Source organism: Pipistrellus hanaki, assembly GCF_964339955.1.
Source record: "Pipistrellus hanaki genome assembly, chromosome: 5".
NCBI classification, from domain to species: domain Eukaryota; kingdom Metazoa; phylum Chordata; class Mammalia; order Chiroptera; family Vespertilionidae; genus Pipistrellus; species Pipistrellus hanaki.
The window spans coordinates 33,225,917-33,246,229 of record NC_140507.1 but is presented as its reverse complement, the minus strand read 5'-3'; the positions used below and the strand labels follow the sequence as shown (position 1 = coordinate 33,246,229).

The 20,313-nt window shown below is 41.7% G+C and overlaps 1 protein-coding gene across 1 annotated transcript in view; it reads left to right on the top strand.

The window, feature by feature from the left end:
* Positions 1 to 1,255: 1,255 nt before the first annotated feature.
* CHSY3 (chondroitin sulfate synthase 3) overlaps positions 1,256 to 20,313 on the top strand; it is a 226,646-nt gene continuing 207,588 nt past the window's right edge. The window contains exons 1-2 of the mRNA XM_084886772.1: positions 1,256 to 2,457; positions 4,608 to 4,891. Coding sequence (XP_084742898.1) covers positions 1,653 to 2,457; positions 4,608 to 4,891 — 1,089 coding nt within the window. The 5' untranslated portion in view covers positions 1,256 to 1,652. The remainder of the gene's footprint in view (positions 2,458 to 4,607; positions 4,892 to 20,313) is intronic.

Below are 20,313 nucleotides of genomic sequence, written 5' to 3'. Positions count from 1 at the left end.
CAACCCAGACGACAGAGTCACAACTTCTAGAGAGAGCCTTGTTAAATGATTCCTTCTTCAAAATGTCACATATCTTTAGGTAATTTCTTCATAAAAATGTAACTTTCAATGACTTTGGCCAATACACTTTAACTTTTTTTTTTTTTTTTTTTTTTTTTTGAGATTCTATTGCTGGAGATTTCACCTCCCTAATTGTCATTGCCTTCGAAAATAACACGGTTACTAGGCAAGATTCAACATTTTATTTTTTAAAGTTACTTATGGGGGGGGGGGCAGGGTTGGAAGAATTTTCGAAGTTTGAATCTTCCAGGTTTGGGCCCTATAATTTGTTTACATTTCTTCAGTCTTACCTGACCCAGTCTATTACCAAGACCGAAAAATTCATGGTTTTCACTTGTAGACAAGACACAGTAGGAGAGCTGAGGAGGGGACCACCGCGCAGGCCCACAGTTCCTAACTCAACAGGTGAGGAACATGTTTTTTTTTTTTTGTTGTTGTTGTTGTTTTTTTTTTTTTTTTAATGTTCTTTGGGGATTAAGCCCTGCTTCCCACCATCTCTCCCGGCCTTCCAGGGCTGTCTTCTCAATCCTGAGCTTTTCTTAGGAGGACACCCAGGGACAACGGCGTTCTGTCGAGCGGTGGGGAAAGATGCAGGTGGGGGGCCTGGGGAGTTAGTGAGTCTCGGAGGAGGTGCTGGGATGGGACCTTTGGATTCCCGGGCAGCGAGGAGCGGGACCAGGAGCCCAGAGAGAAACCCGAAAAGGACCGAAAACTCCGAGAGGAGCTCAGACGGGACAGGGCGGCTGATGGGGAAGGGTCACTCCGGGACGTCGCAAGCCCTGGGCCGGGGGAGGCCAGCCAGGGCTCGGGGACCCGAGCTCCGCCGATGAGGTCAGCGGAGCCGTCGCGCCGGGAGGAGGCAGCGGAGCCCGGGACGCGGGAGCCGGGAGGAGGCCGGCGGAGGGCGGGACGGGGCTGGGAAAGGGACGGGAGCGAGGGCCCCGGAGGAGGAGGGACGAGGGGGCGTCGGCGGCGCTGGCAGCCGGAGGCGGCCCGGCTGCGATCGTTTCCTTCCGGAGGGGAGGCCGCCTCCGGCCCCGGGCGCACAGGGGGCGTCGGAGGGCGGCGCCGGGGAAGCACCGGCCCCGCTACGCCCCTCGCTGGCGGCGGCGCTGGAGGCTCCTCCTCCGGCCCCGAGCCCGGCGGGCGGCGGGAGGCGGGAGCGAGGGCGGGCGGGGGCCGGGAGGAGGGAGGCGGAGGAGGAGGGACCAGCGCGCAGTGACAGGGTGGCAGCCGCGGAGCGGACGCGCTGCCGCCGCCTTCGCCGCCGCCGCTCCACCTCCGCTCCTCCCGCAGCAGCTCCGCGCGCCGCCGCCGCCGAGAAGTTTGCTCCCGCCCGGCGCTCCGAGCCCTCGACCCGAGCCGACAGGGGGAGCGCGGCCGCGGCTGGACCCGGCGGGCTGGGCGTCCGGAGCGCCCCGAGCCCGAGCCCGAGCCCGAGCCCGAGCCGGCGTCGGCGCCCCGGAGGGCGGCAGCGGGCAGCGGGCAGCGGGCAGCGCCGGGGCTGGGGGCGCCGGAGCGGCGGGTGGGCGCCGCGGACCCCGCAGCCGCAGCCGCAGCCGCTCCGCTAGCGCCGGCGCCGGGCCGCCGCGATGGCCGTGCGCTCCCGCCGCCCGTGGCTGAGCGTGGCGCTGGGGCTGGTGCTGGGCTTCACCGCCGCGTCCTGGCTCATCGCCCCCCGGGTGGCCGAGCTGAGCGAGAGGAGGAGGCGCGGCTCCAGCCTCTGCTCCTACTACGGCCGCTCGGCCGCCGGCCAGCCGCTCCCCCAGCCCCAGCCCCGGCCGCGGCCGGAGCAGCCACCGCCCCCCGCGCGCCCGGAGCGCCAGGGGCCGCCGCCGCCCGAGCCCGCGGCGGGGGAGGCGGGCGATCGGAGCAGCCCCCGGCCGCAGCCGCCTCCGCTGCAGCCCCGGCGGCGAGGGCGCGAGCCCGAAGGGGCGACCACGGGGCTCCCGGGCGGCGGCGCCCCCGCGGCGGAGGGGGAGCCCGCGGACGAGGAGGACGGGGGCGCGGCGGGGCGGCGGCGGGGCGGCCGGCCGAGGAGCGGCCACCACGGCAGCGGGGACGGGGGCGCCCGCGCCGCCCCGCGCGCCGGGCCCCGCGGCTTCCTGTTCGTGGGGGTGATGACGGCGCAGAAGTACCTGGGCAGCCGCGCGCTGGCGGCGCAGCGGACCTGGGCGCGCTCCGTGCCCGGCCGCGTGGAGTTCTTCTCCAGCCCGCGGCCCCCCGGCGCCGCCGGCCTGCCCCCGCCGCCGCCCCTGCCCGTCGTCGAGCTGCCGGGGGTGGACGACTCCTACCCGCCCCAGAAGAAGTCCTTCATGATGATCAAGTACATGCACGACCACTACCTGGACCAGTACGAGTGGTTCATGCGCGCCGACGACGACGTCTACATCAAAGGTGACCTCCCAGCGCCGCCGGCCGCCCCGCCTGCCCCGCTCCTGCCTCTGCACCTACCCCGGCCCCTGCCCAGCGCCTCTCTGCTCGGCCAGCACGTGCCCCGGGCTCCTGCAGCCCCCAGCCCGCCGTCCCCACCCCATCCCCGGTCCGCTCTTCTTCCCCTCCTGCGGTCTGGGCTGTCTGTCCTCACACCCACCCGGCCCCATCCGCCTTCCTCACTCCTGCCCTCCCCCCGCGCTCAGCCCCCTCTTCCCGGTGCGGGAGAGGTGAGGGCCGGGACCTTAGGGTTCACCCAGAGGCTGCTCCCACTCCGGGAGCCCGGGGAGGCGGCGGGCTCCCAAACCAGCCCGGAGGGGCGTGTCCCCGGCGGAGACAGGGGAGGCTGCGCCAGCCTGGGGATCGCTGTTCTTGCTTTTGTTCCCCCACCTTTTCCTCGTAACTGGATGTAGCGCAATTTCGGGACTGGGGAGATGGAGGAGTCATTTTCCCCTGCCTTGGACCCCCACCCCCAACCCTCGTGCGTTTCCTTCCCGCTCACAAGACCCGCTGGTGCCAGGAGTCCGTGGGCATCTCCAGCGCCCCGCGCGCCCGCCGGCCGCTACCGGGCAGCGCCCAGCGGTCCCGTTCCGCCTCAGTCAAACCCCGGGCGGCCGTGTGTGGTCAGATTGGGTGGGGGGAGGGAGGGCATGGCATCCGAGAACGTTCCAGACCCTAGGCGCTCCCCCTGAGCGAGCACACAGCAGTGCGATCCTCTCCAGACCAGCTTGGCCGCCGCGATAAGCAGAGGCTGGAAGCGCCCCAGCCACGCGCAGCCACAGCGGAGAGAACTTGGTCCGCTTCCTGGAGGGCGCGGCCCCTCGCCCGCGTGTGGGGGGCTCTGGCCCGAGTTCTGAGCTCAGCAGAGAGGAGTTGCTGAGGGCTGGGGCAACCCTCTCCAGGCCAGCCTACTGCGAGGATGGACAGGGATGGAGGGGAGTAGAAGAGGGTGTGGAACGGAGGTGGCCCTGGGTGTCCCGCGTTTCCTAGCTTCTTGGCCAAAACGGGGCAGCCCTTCCCCGGTTTGAGCCTCTCTCCCTGCAGCCTCCTTGCTCCCCCCCCCCCCCCCCCCCAGGTCCAGGAAGCGGTGCCTTCCCCAGGGCTCAGGGAAGGACAAGCATTTCTCTGACGCTTTGAAAGATTGTCCTCCAGAACATTGAAATGGCCTCAGTCTCCCCATTTCTACTGGGAATGAAATGCACTTTGTGTTAAGAACCCACTAACAGCTGAAACTCGTTGAGGCGCAGGGGGCGTGGCATGGGACCAAGATAAAGACCGCAAATGCTGTGCTCATCCCAAATGTCAGAGACGGTGGGATTGGGGATAGAAGAAGGCGGCTCCTTATTTCAGTTTTACCGTTTTGTAGACTAACAGATGCTTTTGAAGTGTGTTAGTTAATTTTTACATGGTTTTTCCTAATGACTCAACAAGCTGTAAGAAACCCAATTTTATTCTTTAATTTAAATATTTATTTATTTTTCTAAAAGGGTACTTTCCAAAGTTCCAAAGTGAAATTTCAAGAAAAGTTAAGGACAAAACACTAAACTGAATCAATTGTCAGAAGAAAAAAATGATTGGATATTAACACTGTCAGTCAATGCTAAATATCAACATTTAATATTTCTGGGAATTTTATTACTTCCAATATAGTAATAATAATCCTTAATTATTTCACCTTTAAAAATCTGTTGACTGTTTCTCCCTGGCCCGGTAGCTGAGATGGTTAGAGTGTCCTCCCCATACGCTAGGTTATGGGTTTGATTCCCAGTCGGGGTACATAAAAGACTCAACCAATGAATGCATAAATAGGTGGAACAACAAATCAATGTTTTTCTCTCTTTTTCTAAAAAAAAAAAAAATCAATAAATAAAAATCTGATGATGGTTAGACTTATTAAAGTTTTTCAATGACTTTGATTAGAAGATTGGTTCTTTAAATTAGTTCTGAAAAAAAATAATAGAATATTCAGAGAGTTTTTTATTCTTTTCATTTCTTGAAGACTTATGGGGAGTTTACACACCATATTGGAAGTTCTGTTCCTTACTTTGTCCATGTAGATGATTAGGAAAAGAATGAAATTAGGGAAAGAATGACTGCTGCCTTTCTCTTTGTAGGTGACAAGCTAGAAGAGTTTCTTAGATCGCTGAATAGCAGCAAGCCCCTGTACCTGGGCCAGACTGGCCTGGGGAATATCGAAGAACTCGGAAAGCTGGGCCTGGAGCCTGGGGAGAACTTCTGTATGGGCGGCCCTGGCATGATCTTCAGCCGAGAGGTGCTCCGGAGGATGGTGCCACACATTGGTGAGTGCCTCAGAGAAATGTACACGACTCACGAAGATGTGGAAGTAGGAAGATGTGTTCGACGGTTTGGTGGGACTCAGTGTGTCTGGTCTTATGAGGTAAGACTTGAGCTGTTTTGCAAATGTTCACATATGGCAGGTACATGCCACTGTACGGCCTGGGCAGTGGTTCTGTTTGTTCTGTCTGTATCTTTGCATTTGCTTGAAAATGACAGCGGCAGCTGGCGATGGAAACAGGGAGATTGTGGGACATACCTTTCTTATTAGAGCGAGGCCTATCTGAGGTTTGCTCATTGGCGTGACCACCTTATCCTTAACTTTAATCAGCAGCCTAGAAATATGGTCTGAAGATGCTCTCCCCTTCTATTTGCTTTATTGGTGCTTATATACATGCGTATCCATTTCCTGTCTCTAACAAGAGGACTAATTTGGGCTGTAGCTTTTAGCACCTGGTACTTTATTGTTGTTGTTTGGTTAGGTATGTAATTTCATCTGTGTGGTTTTTTTTCAAACAGTTAAAATTTGAAGTTTCTATGAAGATTTTCATGCAAAAATTTAACATGTATTTCTTTCAAAGTTTAGGAAAAGTTAATTCATTATATATCAGTTATGATAGATTTATTCACAAACTTTTCTTTATTTTTTAATATAAATTCTTTATTGTTCCAAGTATTATATATGTCTCCTTTTTCCCCATTGACTTCTCCCTGGCTGCTTCCACCCTCCAGCACATGCCCTCGCCTCCCTCGTGTCTGTCCATTGGTTATGCTTATCTACATGCATACAAGTCCTTTGGTTGATCACATTCCGCCCCCCTCCCTCCCCTGATCCCCCCCACCCCCCTGCACATACCCTCCTCTGAGGTTTGATGGTCTGTTACATGCTTCTGTGTCTCTGGATCTACTTTTGTTCATCAGTTTATGTTATTCATTATATTCCACAAGTGAGTGAGACCATATGATATTTCTCTTTCTCCAACTGGCTTATTTCTCTTATCATAATGCTCTCCAGGTCCATCCATGCTGTTGCAAATGGTAAGAGTTCCATTGAGTAGATGTATGACCATTTTTAATCCACTCATCTGCTGATGGGCACCTAGGCTGTTTCCAAATCTTAGCTATTGTAAATTGTGCTGCTATGAACATAGGGGTGCATATATCCTTTCTGATTGGTATTTCTGGTTTCTTGGGATATATTCCTAGAAGTGGAATTACTGGGTCAAATGGGAGTTTCATTTTTAGTTTTTTGAGAAAACCCCATACTGTTCTCCACAGTGGCTGCACCAGTCTGCATTCCTACCAGCAGTGCACAAGGGTTCCTTTTTCTCCACATCCTCTCCAGCACTTGTCATTTGTTGATTTGTTGATAATAGCCATTCTGACAGGTGTGAGATGGTACCTCATTGTTGTTTTGATTTGCATCTCTCAGATGATTAGAGGCTTTGAGCATATTTTCATATGCCTCGTGGCCTTCTGTATGTCCACTTTCGAAAAGTGTCTATTTAGGTCCTTTGCCCACTTTTTGCTTGGATTGTTTATCTTTCTTTTGTTAAATTGTCTGAGTTCCCTATAAACTTTGGAGATTAACTCCTTATCTGATGAAACATTAGCAAATATGTTCTCCCATGCTCTCTTGTTGTGTTTTTGATGGTTTCTTTTGCTGTGCACAAAATTTTAAAGTAAATGAATTATCTAGAAAAACAGAAGTAGTTCTGTTTTTAGAAGATGTTAAGTAACTGCTTAACATATTGACTGGCTCCCTAGAGGTTGTTTATATCTGTCCTTTTGTTTTTTGAGCAGCAACTATTATTAAAATAATCTGAGCTGTGAACTGTTGTTTAATTGAAATGATTATTTTATAAAATACTCTGAGGTTGTTTTTTCCTTCAGAAATTGGTTTTTAAGTTAAATACAATTTTTACAAAAGATAATTTTCCTGAAAGGTAATCCTAGTAAAAATCAATTTAACACTTAGTATATTGAGGTTTTCATTATAGTTTGGCTTTCAAGTAGTTGGTGTATAACTTATTTTAACTACCCAGTGCTTACCTTTGTAAATGATAACATAACTCATTTACTTCTCAAATTTTCATGTCTCTTAGTATAGGAAAAACATTTTATGAAAATATATGTATTATCTCTGAAGTCATTATACCTCAAGATTGCACACTCATTCAATTTTCTTTTAGAAGTTGAATCCTACTTTTGTAAAATTTGCTCCCCCCCTCCCAAGTTTTGTGGTATTTATACTGTGGAGAAATAGTTCTTATATTTATTACAGAAAGTAAAAATGATTTGATAAGTAGTTATTTGGAATATGTACTAAGCAAACTTAAGATTATTACATACTTCATTTGTTTTGGTAAGAAAAACAGTATTTTTCTTTTATAAAACTGTCTTACAATTAACTTTTAGAATAGAATTTATGCAAGCACATTATAGTTTAAAAATAAGTTAAATATAAACTCAATGAAAAAACTGTCTTTTGCCCCAGAATATAAAACTAACTAAAAGGCAAAGGAAAAAAATGCTCATCATAGAAAACACATAGTGGATTTTGTTGACTTGTGGATATTATTTTGCAGACTCACTGTGAATGGATCAGTAAAAGAAATCGTTCGTATTTAAAAATGAAGATGGAAAATTATTCTTTTATTTGACACTTTGTTGTCTTCACATCATACATAAAGTTTTAACACACCATTTTGCAGTGATTTGTTTTATAAAATACTCTGAGGTTTTGTTTGTGTCTCTCTGTTCAAGTTTTCATTGATTCTGTTATGAAGGTACAACCCTTACATAGCATCTACCCATTCATGTTCCAAGAGAATAAAATACGCTCAAGTGACCAACAAGCTCAAGAATTTATTAATGATTTATTTATAACATGGGCATTTGTTTTGGTTAAAGTGAAAGGGAGTTATCATAGATTGGTGTCCTCTCTGTTAGAATAGTGGAAACTGAGATCTTTTGGTTAACTGATGTAAAGGAAGAGACAAACAAAAGGGATTCCAGGTCTTACAGAATAAAACTTTATGATTGCCATATTTTTATTAACTTCATGCAATACATTTTGAATTTTAGTCTGATACTTGTCAATCACTGAGTTCAGAATCTGTATGAAAAAAAGTCACTTTTACATTTTTTCCTAGCAACAGAAAATATTATTTTCTGAAGAAATACTGTTTCAGAATGTTGACTTTATGTTTTGCTAAGCAATTACATAGAATCTATTTTGTTTTGGGATTTCACTATTTAAAGAAGCAAGGTAAACAATATTTATTTTAGAGGAGGCATTGATTTAATCTTTGCACAGAGTCTCAATGTATTCATTAAAAGAATGATGGAAAACCTCATTACCAAGGAATATTATATTTATGAAACACCTGAGTAGGTCAGTTGGGGCACAGCCACATTAGGGCTTTCCCGTTGGGATTTCAGGTTAGTTGAAATGATGCCCATCTTTTCTAGCGTTCACATGATGTGGAAAAACTGATCTGTTCCACTCTGGGCTGGCATTCTGAATAAAGGTGAGATTTCACATCTGGTAATAGAGTAAGTTATGAAATTGATCAGTAATTTTGTTTCTATATTTATTTTAAAAGAACCATCTGTGACAGAACTTTCTCAAAATTTTGAATTTCTTTTATCTATGTCTTCCATGGATTTCAGGATTTTGTGACTTTTCTTCTGAATAAAAAGTTCTTGCAGTAGTAACAGAACTGTTAGGGACACATGCTCAAACGTTTTGAATTTGAATAGATGGAACATTCATGATGGAATTATATCTTTTAAAAGATGATGAACAAGCTTTCAGATCTGACAGGAAAGAATTGGACAAAAATATTAAACTACATATCATGTAGCTTTTCTTTTTTTATTAAATATATTTTATTGATTTTTTTACAGAGAGGAAGGGAGAGGGACAGAGAGCTAGAAACATCGATGAGAGAGAACATCAATCAGCTGCCTCCTGCATACCCTTACTGGGGATGTGCCCACAACCAAGGTACATGCCCCTGACCGGAATTGAACCTGGGACCTTTCAGTCCGCAGGCGGACGCTCTACCCACTGAGCCAAACTGGTTTCGGCTCATGTAGCTTTTCTTGAATATAAATTACATTTTTTAGTAGCCGAAACCGGTTTGGCTCATCATTGATGTTTCTAGCTTTCTATCCCTCTCTCTTCCTCTCTGTAAAAATCAAAATATTTTTTAAAAAATTATATTTTTTTATAAAGATAGGAATCTTCTAGTATTCTTCTTTACTGTTTGTTCAGTTGAAGTCTACTTTATCTGTGTTGTGTATACAATTAAGCGAGTGAGAGAGAGAGAAACACAGAGAAAAAAATATAAACTTGAATTTGGGTTGGCGTCATCACTCTACTACTTACTAGTTTCATTGTCTTTTGTAAGTTACTTCTCTGAGCCTTGGTTTAATTGAACTAAAAGTGGAAATTATAACAGTGTTTACCTCATTGATTTTGGAGATTGCGTGAAATAGTAAAATAAATGATCTCATGTGAAACCCTTAATTTAGTGTCTGGCACATAGTAAATTGTCAGATGTTAGCTATTATTATTATAATGCTGAATAGATCGTGTACTTACTATATTATATATATCAGGGATTAATTGTTTCCTCTGTACAAAATAGTAAAAAAGTTAGACAATACTTTTTTTTTTTTAGTTAAAAATTCAAGTTTAAGGTTTTTTGGCAAAAAAAAAAAATGAGAGAGAGAGAGAGAAACCAATATGTTTCAGTATTTTATTTTTATTTTTTTAAACATATTTTTATTGATTTCAGAGAGGAAGGGAAAGGAAGAGATAGAAACATCAATGATAAGAGGGAATCATTGATCAGCTGCCTCCCGCATGCCCCCTGCTGGGAATGGAGCCCACAACCTGGGCATGTGCCTTTGACCTGAATTGAACCTGGGACCCTCGAGTCCGAAGGCCGACGCTATATCCACTGAGCCAATCAGCCAGGGCTGTTTCAGTATTTTAGAAGTATGAGGAATCCATTATTATAAAACATGGAGAGTATTTAAAATACACATAACAAACATTTGCTTCAGCCTTTGAACATCATCATATTTAATAACTGATCTTGAGAAGATAGTGGGGCAGCCTGGCTGGGGCGGCTCAGTTGGTTGGAGTGTTGTTCCTCCACCGAAATGCCGCTGGTTCGGTTCCCGTCCGGACAAAAGCCCCGCTTGCAGGTTTGGTCCCCCATCCAGGAGCAGGCAGGGGCAGCCCATGGATGTTTCTCTCTCTCTTCCCTTCCTCTTTCTCTAAAATCAATAAAAAACATATTTAAAAAAAGAAGACTGTGGAAAATATTATTTAACAAGCAATTACTTAATATACATAATTAAAGAATATCAAACAGATCAGACTCTTATCTACAATAAAAAATTATTACTGTGTAGATTTCTAGATTATTCCAGAAACAATAACCCATTTTCCGAGTTTCTCTAGAATTTTCCGAAGAGAAGGGAGTCTGTAATATCCCACTCTGCAGTCAACTCGCAGGAACCTGTCTCTCCAGGCAGCTGGAATCATCTCTCCAAGTTCCTTGGTTTTCTCAGGAAATGATGTATAGCTTTAGTTCTCACATTAAGGCCCTGGTGGTCTGGGGAAGATTTGTCGTCTTGCTCTGTTTCTTTCTCCATCAACTCCAACCACTTCTTTTCCCTTTGTCTTTAATTATAAAACAAAGCAAAACAAAAGTTATAAATTCATATTGATATGCACTGCTTTTCACCAGGTTCTCAGTCAACTAATGTGCTCATGGCAGGCCAAGCCCGATACTCCGAGAGCTCCCAGGATGTTCATCCAGATCACCCAGGAATGGCTAGCCCTCTTCCAAATGGTCATCCTCAGACCGGCTGCTTCTTTGTGAGCTTGAGGCCATTGGAGTCAGAGTTGAGATTCTCCCTTCCTCACCTGGAGGTGGAAACACCTAGTTTTCAGGGACATGTGTCAGATGTTAATACCAACAGATGCAATGGATCGCTGTCATACTCATCGATACCTCAAGATGTATCCGTAAAAATTACTAAATGTTTGTGAAAAATTATTCTATCCTATTCAGTCTGTGAGTGTTTGACTTTGTTGGCATCCACTGCTGGCTCAGTTCACATTTTGGTTGAGCTCAATCTTGGCTACTGTTTTTCTAGTTGTCTGAGCTGCCATCTGGCAGCCTGGGAGGCTGCATATGGCTCTTAAACGGTGTTTGGCAGAGACATGGAGCGGTTTAGGGCTTTTGTTTCTGTGTTTTGATGACTTTAGCAGTCTTCAGTCCCCTTCATGTCCTATTGTTGTCCACAAGGTTCTCCTCCCAGGTTTCTTTTAACTCCTTGCATGTTGAATTTTCCTTGTGCGCTTATTTTAAGTGGTTCAGGTAGGCATAAGAATCTTGATATCTTGAACCAGATACTCCACATGTTGCAAATTTCATTAAAATATTCTCTAGAAAATGAAGTGATTTTTCTAGTGAGAAAGATGGGTATTTTAAATAATTTAGGGAAGGAATATTTTTTTTTCAAACTTGACTGTTAGAATCAGTATGTCATACAATATAGTTACATGTACTTTCTTTTTATAGGTATGTTTTTACTAAATAACTAGAATGTCCCCACTGTTAAAAAGTTATTTATATAACTCATTTTCAGCTGGTGTCTTAGCAGAATTGGAAATTCTGTTTTGTTTTTTGTTATTGTTTTGTTTTAGTAGGATCTGTTATATTTAAGCATTAAAATAATTTTAATTTTAAGGATTTGTTTCCTTGTTAGGGAGTTTTGCACTTCATCTTTCTAAGAGTCATATTTAGAATAGTTTGAATTTATCTTTTTAATGGTTACAGTTAAATGGAACCACAGAATATATATCTTTATTTCACCTAATTAAATGTTGTTTCAAAGTAAACTTAGCTTTGTATTCACAAAAAAATATTTCTCTATGGGTTGAAGAAACCATTTCTTATGACTAAATAGTTTTTTATTCCATTTCTTAAAGAATTACCGGTAAATTCAGAATGTCATATGTCTTACCCCTGAAGGCTATAAACACCCTAGAAAATTCCATTATTTCACAAAAGGATATGTTCTGGAAGTGTTTCCCTGGGCTTGTAATACCAGAGATTTACACCATAAAAAATTTAACTACATATAAATTCTTCATAACATTACCATTAAGGTTAAATATGCATGCATTCTTATAGGGCTATTGCATGTCCTGTGGCTTCTTCCTATTATGGGCTTTCATCTTATGTAATGCTGATTTTATTGTATCATGAACATGGTATATTCCCAAGAGGTATATTAATATCTGTGGGAAAGTATAGCTCTGGAATTTTTATCTAAAATTTAGTCTTTCAAAAATCTTTTCTTGGTTCTGATTCAGTAGTATTTAGTTTTTAACTTTACTAAAGGCAGTAAGCTTCTCATACCTACTTTCCTACCGCCATTCACCTTGTCAGATGAAATCACCATGCATTGATTTTATGAAATTTCTTTTCTGCCACACTGTTTTCTTCATTGTACAAAATAAAATTGTATTTCGAGTTGAAGAAGAAGCATAGTATGGTTTTTCCATATTTTGTAAGTCTTAGTTCATTTTCATTGTTCGCCTATGCCTTATCCCCTGGATTGTGACAATGTATGCTTTCCAAGGTGATTTTCAACCGTTGTGAAACACATTAAGTTTAGACAATGATTTTATGCAATTTAAATAAGCTCCATGATAACATAAATATTCATATTAATTTAAAAATCTTGGATACTCTTTCTCTTGAGCATAAGGATTCTAATTTTCTAAAAAAAATTAAATTCCAAATCAATTTTCTACTTCCACTTTCTTTGTCTTGGTCTCCAAAGAGCTTGTTTTTAAAAAAGGTATTTTTTAAAAACTGACTTTTAGAGGGAGGAAGGGAGAGGGAGAAAGAAACATCAATGTGAGAGTGTAACATTGATCGACTGTCTGCTGCAAGCCCCCCACACTAGGTTATGGAGCCCACAGCCGGGTATGTGCCATCACCTGGAATTGAACCAGCATCCCCTCACTCAGTGCATGACACAACGCCCAACCAACAGAGCCACACTGCCACGCTGGCCAGGCCCAAAAAGCTGTTTTGAGAAACATTTATTTCAGTAAGTCTCTTTTCTACATAGTAGATTGATGCTCAACATACAAAGAAATCTATTCTGTCATATAACTATTCTACATTTTACTTTGATTACAGCATGTCATTTCTTTTGCACCAAGATATAACTTTAAATGAGGCATTTGAGCTCAACATAAACTTCATGGAAATAAAAACATTAGTGTCTTAAATCATTATTTGAAAAAATAGTGTCTTAAGCCATTATTTGATTTTTTTTTTTTAGGTTATTAAAGAAAACCTAGGTAAACTTTAATATTGAGGGGTTGCAGTTTCTCAGAATTCTAATCACCTCTTCATTTACTCTGTGTAAAACAATACTCTAGTGTCTATTAAACAATGCTCTAGTTAAGACTTCACCGAATAAATACAAATCAGTTTGAGTCATGCCATAACGCTTAATGTATTATACTTAGTATAATAAGTATGTTACAAGTTTCTAAATTAACTGAATCAAAATAATTTTTGAAAAAAATTCAACAGGTACTGTTTGGAACTAATGAATGAATGAAGTGATGTCTTAATATTTTGAGACTGTGAAATCTTTACTTACCATTTATCATTTTGAAAGTCATATCCCTCATTTTTCACAGTCAGTGGCACCTGAACTTTTCATTATCCCCTTTAGGTTCATTTATTTTTATAGGAGAATTGTTTATTCCTAGAATGCTAGTACCTCAAAAAGAGATGTTTAAAGAAACATATATATTAATAAAAGAACGCGTAATAAAATAAAATTAATATGTGACAAAATAAAGGGAAAACATAGAAAAATAAGAAAAAAAAATTGGTAAAAGACATGTTGGGTATCTGTACTCCTGACATGAAAGAGACCCCTAGCTCACCATGATACTGAAGTCTGAGAGGAATTTTTGCCACAGAGGCGCTGAGGATCCCATCCTTAGCAGCACTTCTGTGTAGGTGGCAGGGCATGGTTCTCCTGGGTGTTTCTTAGCTCTCCCCTCAGTGTAGGCCAGGACTGTCACGCAGAGGGCAGTTGTGCAGGAGGAGTTCTACTTGGAGACAATGCAGTTATGGTCCTTGCTCGTTTTGTTTTAAAATTTAGAGTGCTCTTCAGAGAGCCCTTTAAGGATGTTCTCACTCAAATGTTGTGTATTAGGTTGGTCAATGGGAAGGTTGAGTTGTGCTTATTTTCTGGCGAGAACCCAGAGGGCAGCTGTGGTGTCATTGGCTAAGGGGAGGTCTAGGGCTGTGCTTTCCTCCCCTAGACCATTGTTTTGTGGAGTATAATCAAGAGGAAGGCAGAGGAATCAAACCAGATAAAGAAACAGATGGCCACCCCACCTGAGGAGCAGTCAGGCCCAAGAGATTGCCTAACGACTTGGCCTTGAGTTAGCAATGTGGTCACCTAGCTATTGCATTGAGCTAATTATTAGAAATGTTTGTTTTCACAAACTTAATAATTATATGAGTATCTATAAATAATTATATATTTATTTATATATATTATATATTTATTACATTTATCATATATATTTAATTTTAAGGTAAAACTTGCATGCGTAAGTTAAGATATTGAAAGACCAACATTTTGATGAAAAATAACATATTTCAGGCATCTAATGTTCTATTGTACAGAATTACATTTTCTATGAAATAAGGACATGTAACATACATGATAAATATCTTGAAATACGAAAAACAGTGTTAAAAAATTAAAAATAGTGTACCTTAGAATTCAGTCATCTTACATCTTCTGATTTCATTTGCTCAAATATATTTACCCAGCACTTTTTCTGAGCAGTGAAGGCACACGCGTTCTTTGTCCTCATGGAGCTCATGGGGAGGAGTCAGGCTTCCAATCAATTTCTTGCCTTCATGTCTGATAGAGAATTGGATTTCTTTCTTCATCATCTCTAACTCTTTTTCATTCTAAGTCATGAAAACTTCAGTTGGGTCCAGCAGTGTTAACTGTCTCAGACCTAAATCAAGTGATTTTTATTTCACTTTTCTTAAATAAGCATCTTTCTCTTTGTATTACTGTCTTCTGAAGAGGAAAAAAATAAAGACATGCTTAGTAACCCAATTGCATATTACCATATTTTGTGCCTGTTATATAGCACAGAGCACTAGGATCTTGTTTTTTAATTAAGTCTGGAGCTCGACAACTATCTGGCTTCAAATCCCAGCTGTCACTCACTAATTGTATGGCCTTACATAAGTTATTTTCCTCTGTGCCTTAGTTTAGTCTCTATCAAATGGATATATCAACAGTACTTCACAGAGATTTTGTGAAGATTGAACGAGCCATGTATACAGCAGCATTCAGAATAATATGTGGCAGTGTTAAGCATTATGCAACTGTTTGCTATTTTTGCAGAATGGCATAAAATTGTGCCAACTCTCCAGAGCCATTGTGAGGAATAAAAAGGTCAATGTATTAGAAACTCTTAGAATAATGCTTAACACATAATAATTCCAGTATATCTGTTAACTGTTGTTAATATATTCCAGTTAACAGTGTTCATATTCCCTTTTTCTCCTTACGGGAGAAAAATAACATTGATTGGAAAGAGTTAATTGCAGTTGCTTTTTGAAAAATAGGCTTCACCATAGGGGGGAAGGTGCTGATTTATGGTTCTCTATCCTGACTCACAGTGGGATCCCCTGGGGAACTTGAACACTTCTGATGCTGAAGCCCATCTCTGGCCCATGAGACCAGAATCTCTTACAGGTACAGCGTGGTATGCATAAAACTTCCCGCATTAGTGATTCTAATGTGTCTCTAGGGTCTAGACCACTGTATAGTACATTCTTTTATTAATTTCTGTTTTCAAATATCCAATCTATTCTTTATTCCTTAAAAATTACTTTTTGTTTTATTTTCCTTTTGGGAAAATCACAGTAAAGTAATAAACACTTCTGCAGTTCTTTCTACATCTGTTCCAAAGAGCTAGTCACTGGATTAAAGACAATCCTATATAATAAAAGGCTAATATGCAAATTGACCAAATGGCGGAATGGCTGGTTGCTATGATGTGCACTGACCACCAGGGGGCAGATGCTCAATGCAGGAGCTGCCCCCTGGTGGTCAGTGCACTCCCACAGGGGGAGTGCTGCTCAGCCAGAAGCCAGGCTCACGGCTGGCGAGTGCAGCGACAGTGGAAGGAGCCTCTCCTGCCTCTACCGCAGTGCTAAGGATGTTCCACTGTGGGGAGCGGGCCTAAGCTGTCAGTCAGACATCCCCTGAGGGTTCCTGGACTGCGAGAGGGTGCAGGCTGGGCTGAAGGACCCCCCAAACCCCTGTGCACAAATTTCATGCACCAGAAGCCCTGTAAATAAATATAAAGCCATTACTTACAACTATAGTATATTTTCTTATGGTCTGATGCTCATTTTTGCATAGAGCTCCTTTTTTAAAAAAAGAAAAATTCAAAATGGATTTTAAAACATTTTTAGGAAAAGTATGCCTGTATTTTAAGAACTCTATTACTAGGCATACTTTGCTCTATTGCTTTTCACTTTATTGTGCTTCACAGATGTTTTTGTTGTTTTGTTTTGTTTTATTTACAAATTGAAAGCAAGGCCCTTCATGAGCAAAAAGATTGCAGCTCTCTTTATTGTGACACCCACTTCATTGTGGTGGTTTAGAACTGAAACCACAGTGTCTCCAAGATATGTCTGTATAGGATGAATGTTTTCATTGACTTGATTGCTTTAACGTTAACTTCTTGAATTGAGGCTCAAAAGGGGGGGAAAAAGATTGATTTGTTTGATGATTACAGAAACCATAACCTATTTAATAAGTGGGTAATTGATTTCGATCAGTCATTCTCAACCAGTATTTTCCTGCCTACCGCCCTAGCCTACTGCTACAATCCAGGTAAGTACAGGATATATAGGCGTGAAAGGGAAGAAGTCCCCAAGGAGCATAGGAAAGTGCAAAGCTTTCTCCAAACTAGAAGTCATGCATACGGACACACCAGATGAGTGGGGATCCATGGGAAGGCCAAGACGGGAGAGTAGCATGATAGGGAATTGTGTGTTTGGCTCAAATATATCTGGAGGCTGGAAAAATGAGGCTCAAAGGCTGTTGGTAAAACTTGATGGACCATGTTTATCATCTGCAAAGGCTTAGCGTGTACCTTGTAAAGCAGTGATTCTTAGAATTACTGGGGGTGATGTAATTGGTTTAGATTCCATTATGATGGAGCCCATGAATTGTATGTTAAAAATCTCTCTGGGAGATTCTAACAAACGAGTGAAAAATCAGTTTCATGGATATTGGGGAGCTTTGACAAGTTCTTCATAGGTGAGCTCTATGATCAGATCACCATGCAGTCTGTGGCATGGAAGGACGGATTGGAGGCTCTTGTGCCCAGGGATAGCACACATGACAGTGAGGAGGCTGTTGCGCCAGACCAAGTGAGAGATGAGTCTTGAAAGTCAAAGTGGAAGTGGGTAAGGAGATGGAATACCTTGGCTATTGTAAATAATGCTGCAGTGAACATAGTGTGCACATATCTCTTAAAATTAGTGTTTTCATTTTCTTTGGACAAAGGTGGAATTAATTGCTGGGTCATATGGTAATTCTATTTTTAAGTTTTTGAGGAACCTCCACAATGGCTGCACCAATCTGTATTCCTGCATCAGTGCCTGAGAGGGCTCCCTTTTCTCCACATCCTCACCAGCACTATTCTTTATTGTCTTTTTATAACAGCCACTCTGACAGGTAAGTGGTGATGTCTCACTGTCCTTTTGATTTGCATTTCCCTGATGACTAGTGGTGTTGATCATCTTTTCATGTGTCTCTTAGCCATCTGTATGTCTTCTTCGGAGAAATGTCTATTTAGGTCCTCTATCCATTTTTTTCTTTAATCGAATCGTTTCATTTTTTTTTAATGTTATATCTGTTCTTTAAATATTTTGGATATCAGTACCTAACCGTATATGACATTTGCAAATATTTTGCTTTCACTCAGTAGTTTGCCTTTTTGTTTGGTTGATGGTTTCCGTTCCTGTGCAAATGTTTTTAGTTTTCTTTTGTTTCCTTTGCCAGGGAAGGCTTCTGGGGCGAGGTGACATTTGAGCCCAGAGGCAGAGCATTAGAATGGATTTGGGAGAGTTGAATATATAGCTTAAGGACATAGCCAGTGCAAAGGCCCTGAGGTGTGTGTGGAAGTGACCAATGTGGTTTAACTACAAAAATCCGTAGAGAAAGTGGTATGAGGATGAGGTTCCAGACAGGTGAGAGCCAGGGGGCAGAAGAGAAGCTTAATAAGAGAATGAGAAGATTTTAAAGAGCTGAGTGAGTGGTGTGACATTTCTGACTACAAGTTCCTTATTTTTGTATTCTAAATAATAATTTGTATTTGTAAAATCAAATGATCTGATTTTTTAGATACATATAGTGTGATCATGATGCAAACTGTTAACATTTAAAAACACTGAATTTTTTAATGTTATTTATGTCAAATACATATTAAATATAAGCATACTAAATATTACATTTAGTATATTACGTTATACATTAGTTATATAAATATATATTAGTAATGTACATTATACTTAGTATATGTATATATACACATAAAACATTTATTAATATATGACCTTGTCAGGACAGATTTAATAGAGAGTCACAAAAGTATTACTAAATGAACAATAAGTAGATATTGGACATAAAGCACAATAAGTATTGTTATAAATTTGGGCTTCCATTCACTATATGTGATTTATCAGAACTTGTATACAATATATTATGTCATTGTATGATTATCTGCAATGCGATTACAAAACAAATTTTGAGTCATTAAAGATTATACAATGGAACTTTATTACTTTGGCAATAGGCAAAAGTTCTTTTTATTTCCCTTGAGGTTTTGGTTGATAATTTTAGATAAGTAATTTATTGCATATTTACAAGACATTAGCTGTTACAGCTGGAGGTTATTCTTATAATGTAGAATCAATTTAGAAAATGTCTATCTGGAACGGCTTTAGCTGAGTGCTCCAAATCTCTCAAGGTACATATCTTACTGTGTGGAACTGGAGTTCTGGAACTATGAACATAATATAGTTCTGTTTTGTATCTTAACTACTAGTTCAATTGTAGTGCTGTAGCTACAAATAGATTTAGAGCAGGATACCTTCAGATTAATTACACCGCATGTAAATCCATCACCCTTGATTTCTTACCCATGTAAGTACTTATATTAAGATTTATGTCTTTCCCCTATATTTGTTTAAAACTCTGCATTTCTCATATTTAACCTTTTTCTTGTCGAGGTTTCTCTTCTTTAAAATTTAACATTAAAGATTTATGAAATTGTGGTTATTAAATTACAGCAAGAATGTCTTCTGACTTTGGAAAATCTATGGAAAAACTCACTATAAATCAAATAACCTTCACTAATCAGCATTTGCCCTTCTCACAATATATTTTACTTTAGTGTTTATAAATCTTTATTTTTATTGGTTATATGCATGTAATTAATGATTTCTGTAGTTATTATGCACATTTGTTATATATTTGTTATACTACTTATACATTCAGTCCAGTAAATTCTGCATAGAGATTGCATAACACTTAATTAAAAAATAATTTCAAAATTCATTAAAATTGATTTATTTTTTCATTTGAAGAGAATTTAATAGTCTACCATAAATTTGTTTTTGAAATCTAAGCAAGATAGTGAATGGTAATATATTAATTGGAATATATAATTATGATCATAATGTTATTATGACAATTCTATTATAAAACAAAAACTCAAAGCACACCCTGTAAAGCGTTGGCCTTTTTATGAGGTCTGATAAGGTTCTAATTTAAAAGCTTTTAAAATATATATATTTCTTTATTGATTTCAGAGAGGGAGAGGGAGAGATGGAAACATCAATGATGAGAGAGAATCATTGATCGGCTGCCTCCTGCACACCCCACACTGGGGATGGAGCCCGCAACCCAGGCATGTGCCCCTGGCAGGAATCGAACCCGGGACCCTTCAGTCTGCAGGCTGACACTCCACCCACTGAGCCAAACCAGCCAGGGCTAAAGTCCTAATTTTAATAAAATTTAATTTTATTCTCCTATTTAATTTTTTTAAAAAAATTATTGAATTTAGAGAGAGGAAGGAAGGGAGGGCAATCAGTCTGTTTTTTTCTCTATGAGTCTGTTTCCATTTTGTTTGTCTATTTATTCTGTTCTTTTTAAAAAATATTTTTTAAATTGATTTCAGAGAGAGGAAGGGAGAGGGAGAGGGAAATAGAAACATCAATGATGAGAGAGAATCATTGATTAGCTGCCTCCTGCACATCCCCATTGGGGATTGGCCCAGAACCCGGGGACATGCCCTGAACTGGGAATTGAAGTGTGACATCCTGAACCCCATCCACTGAG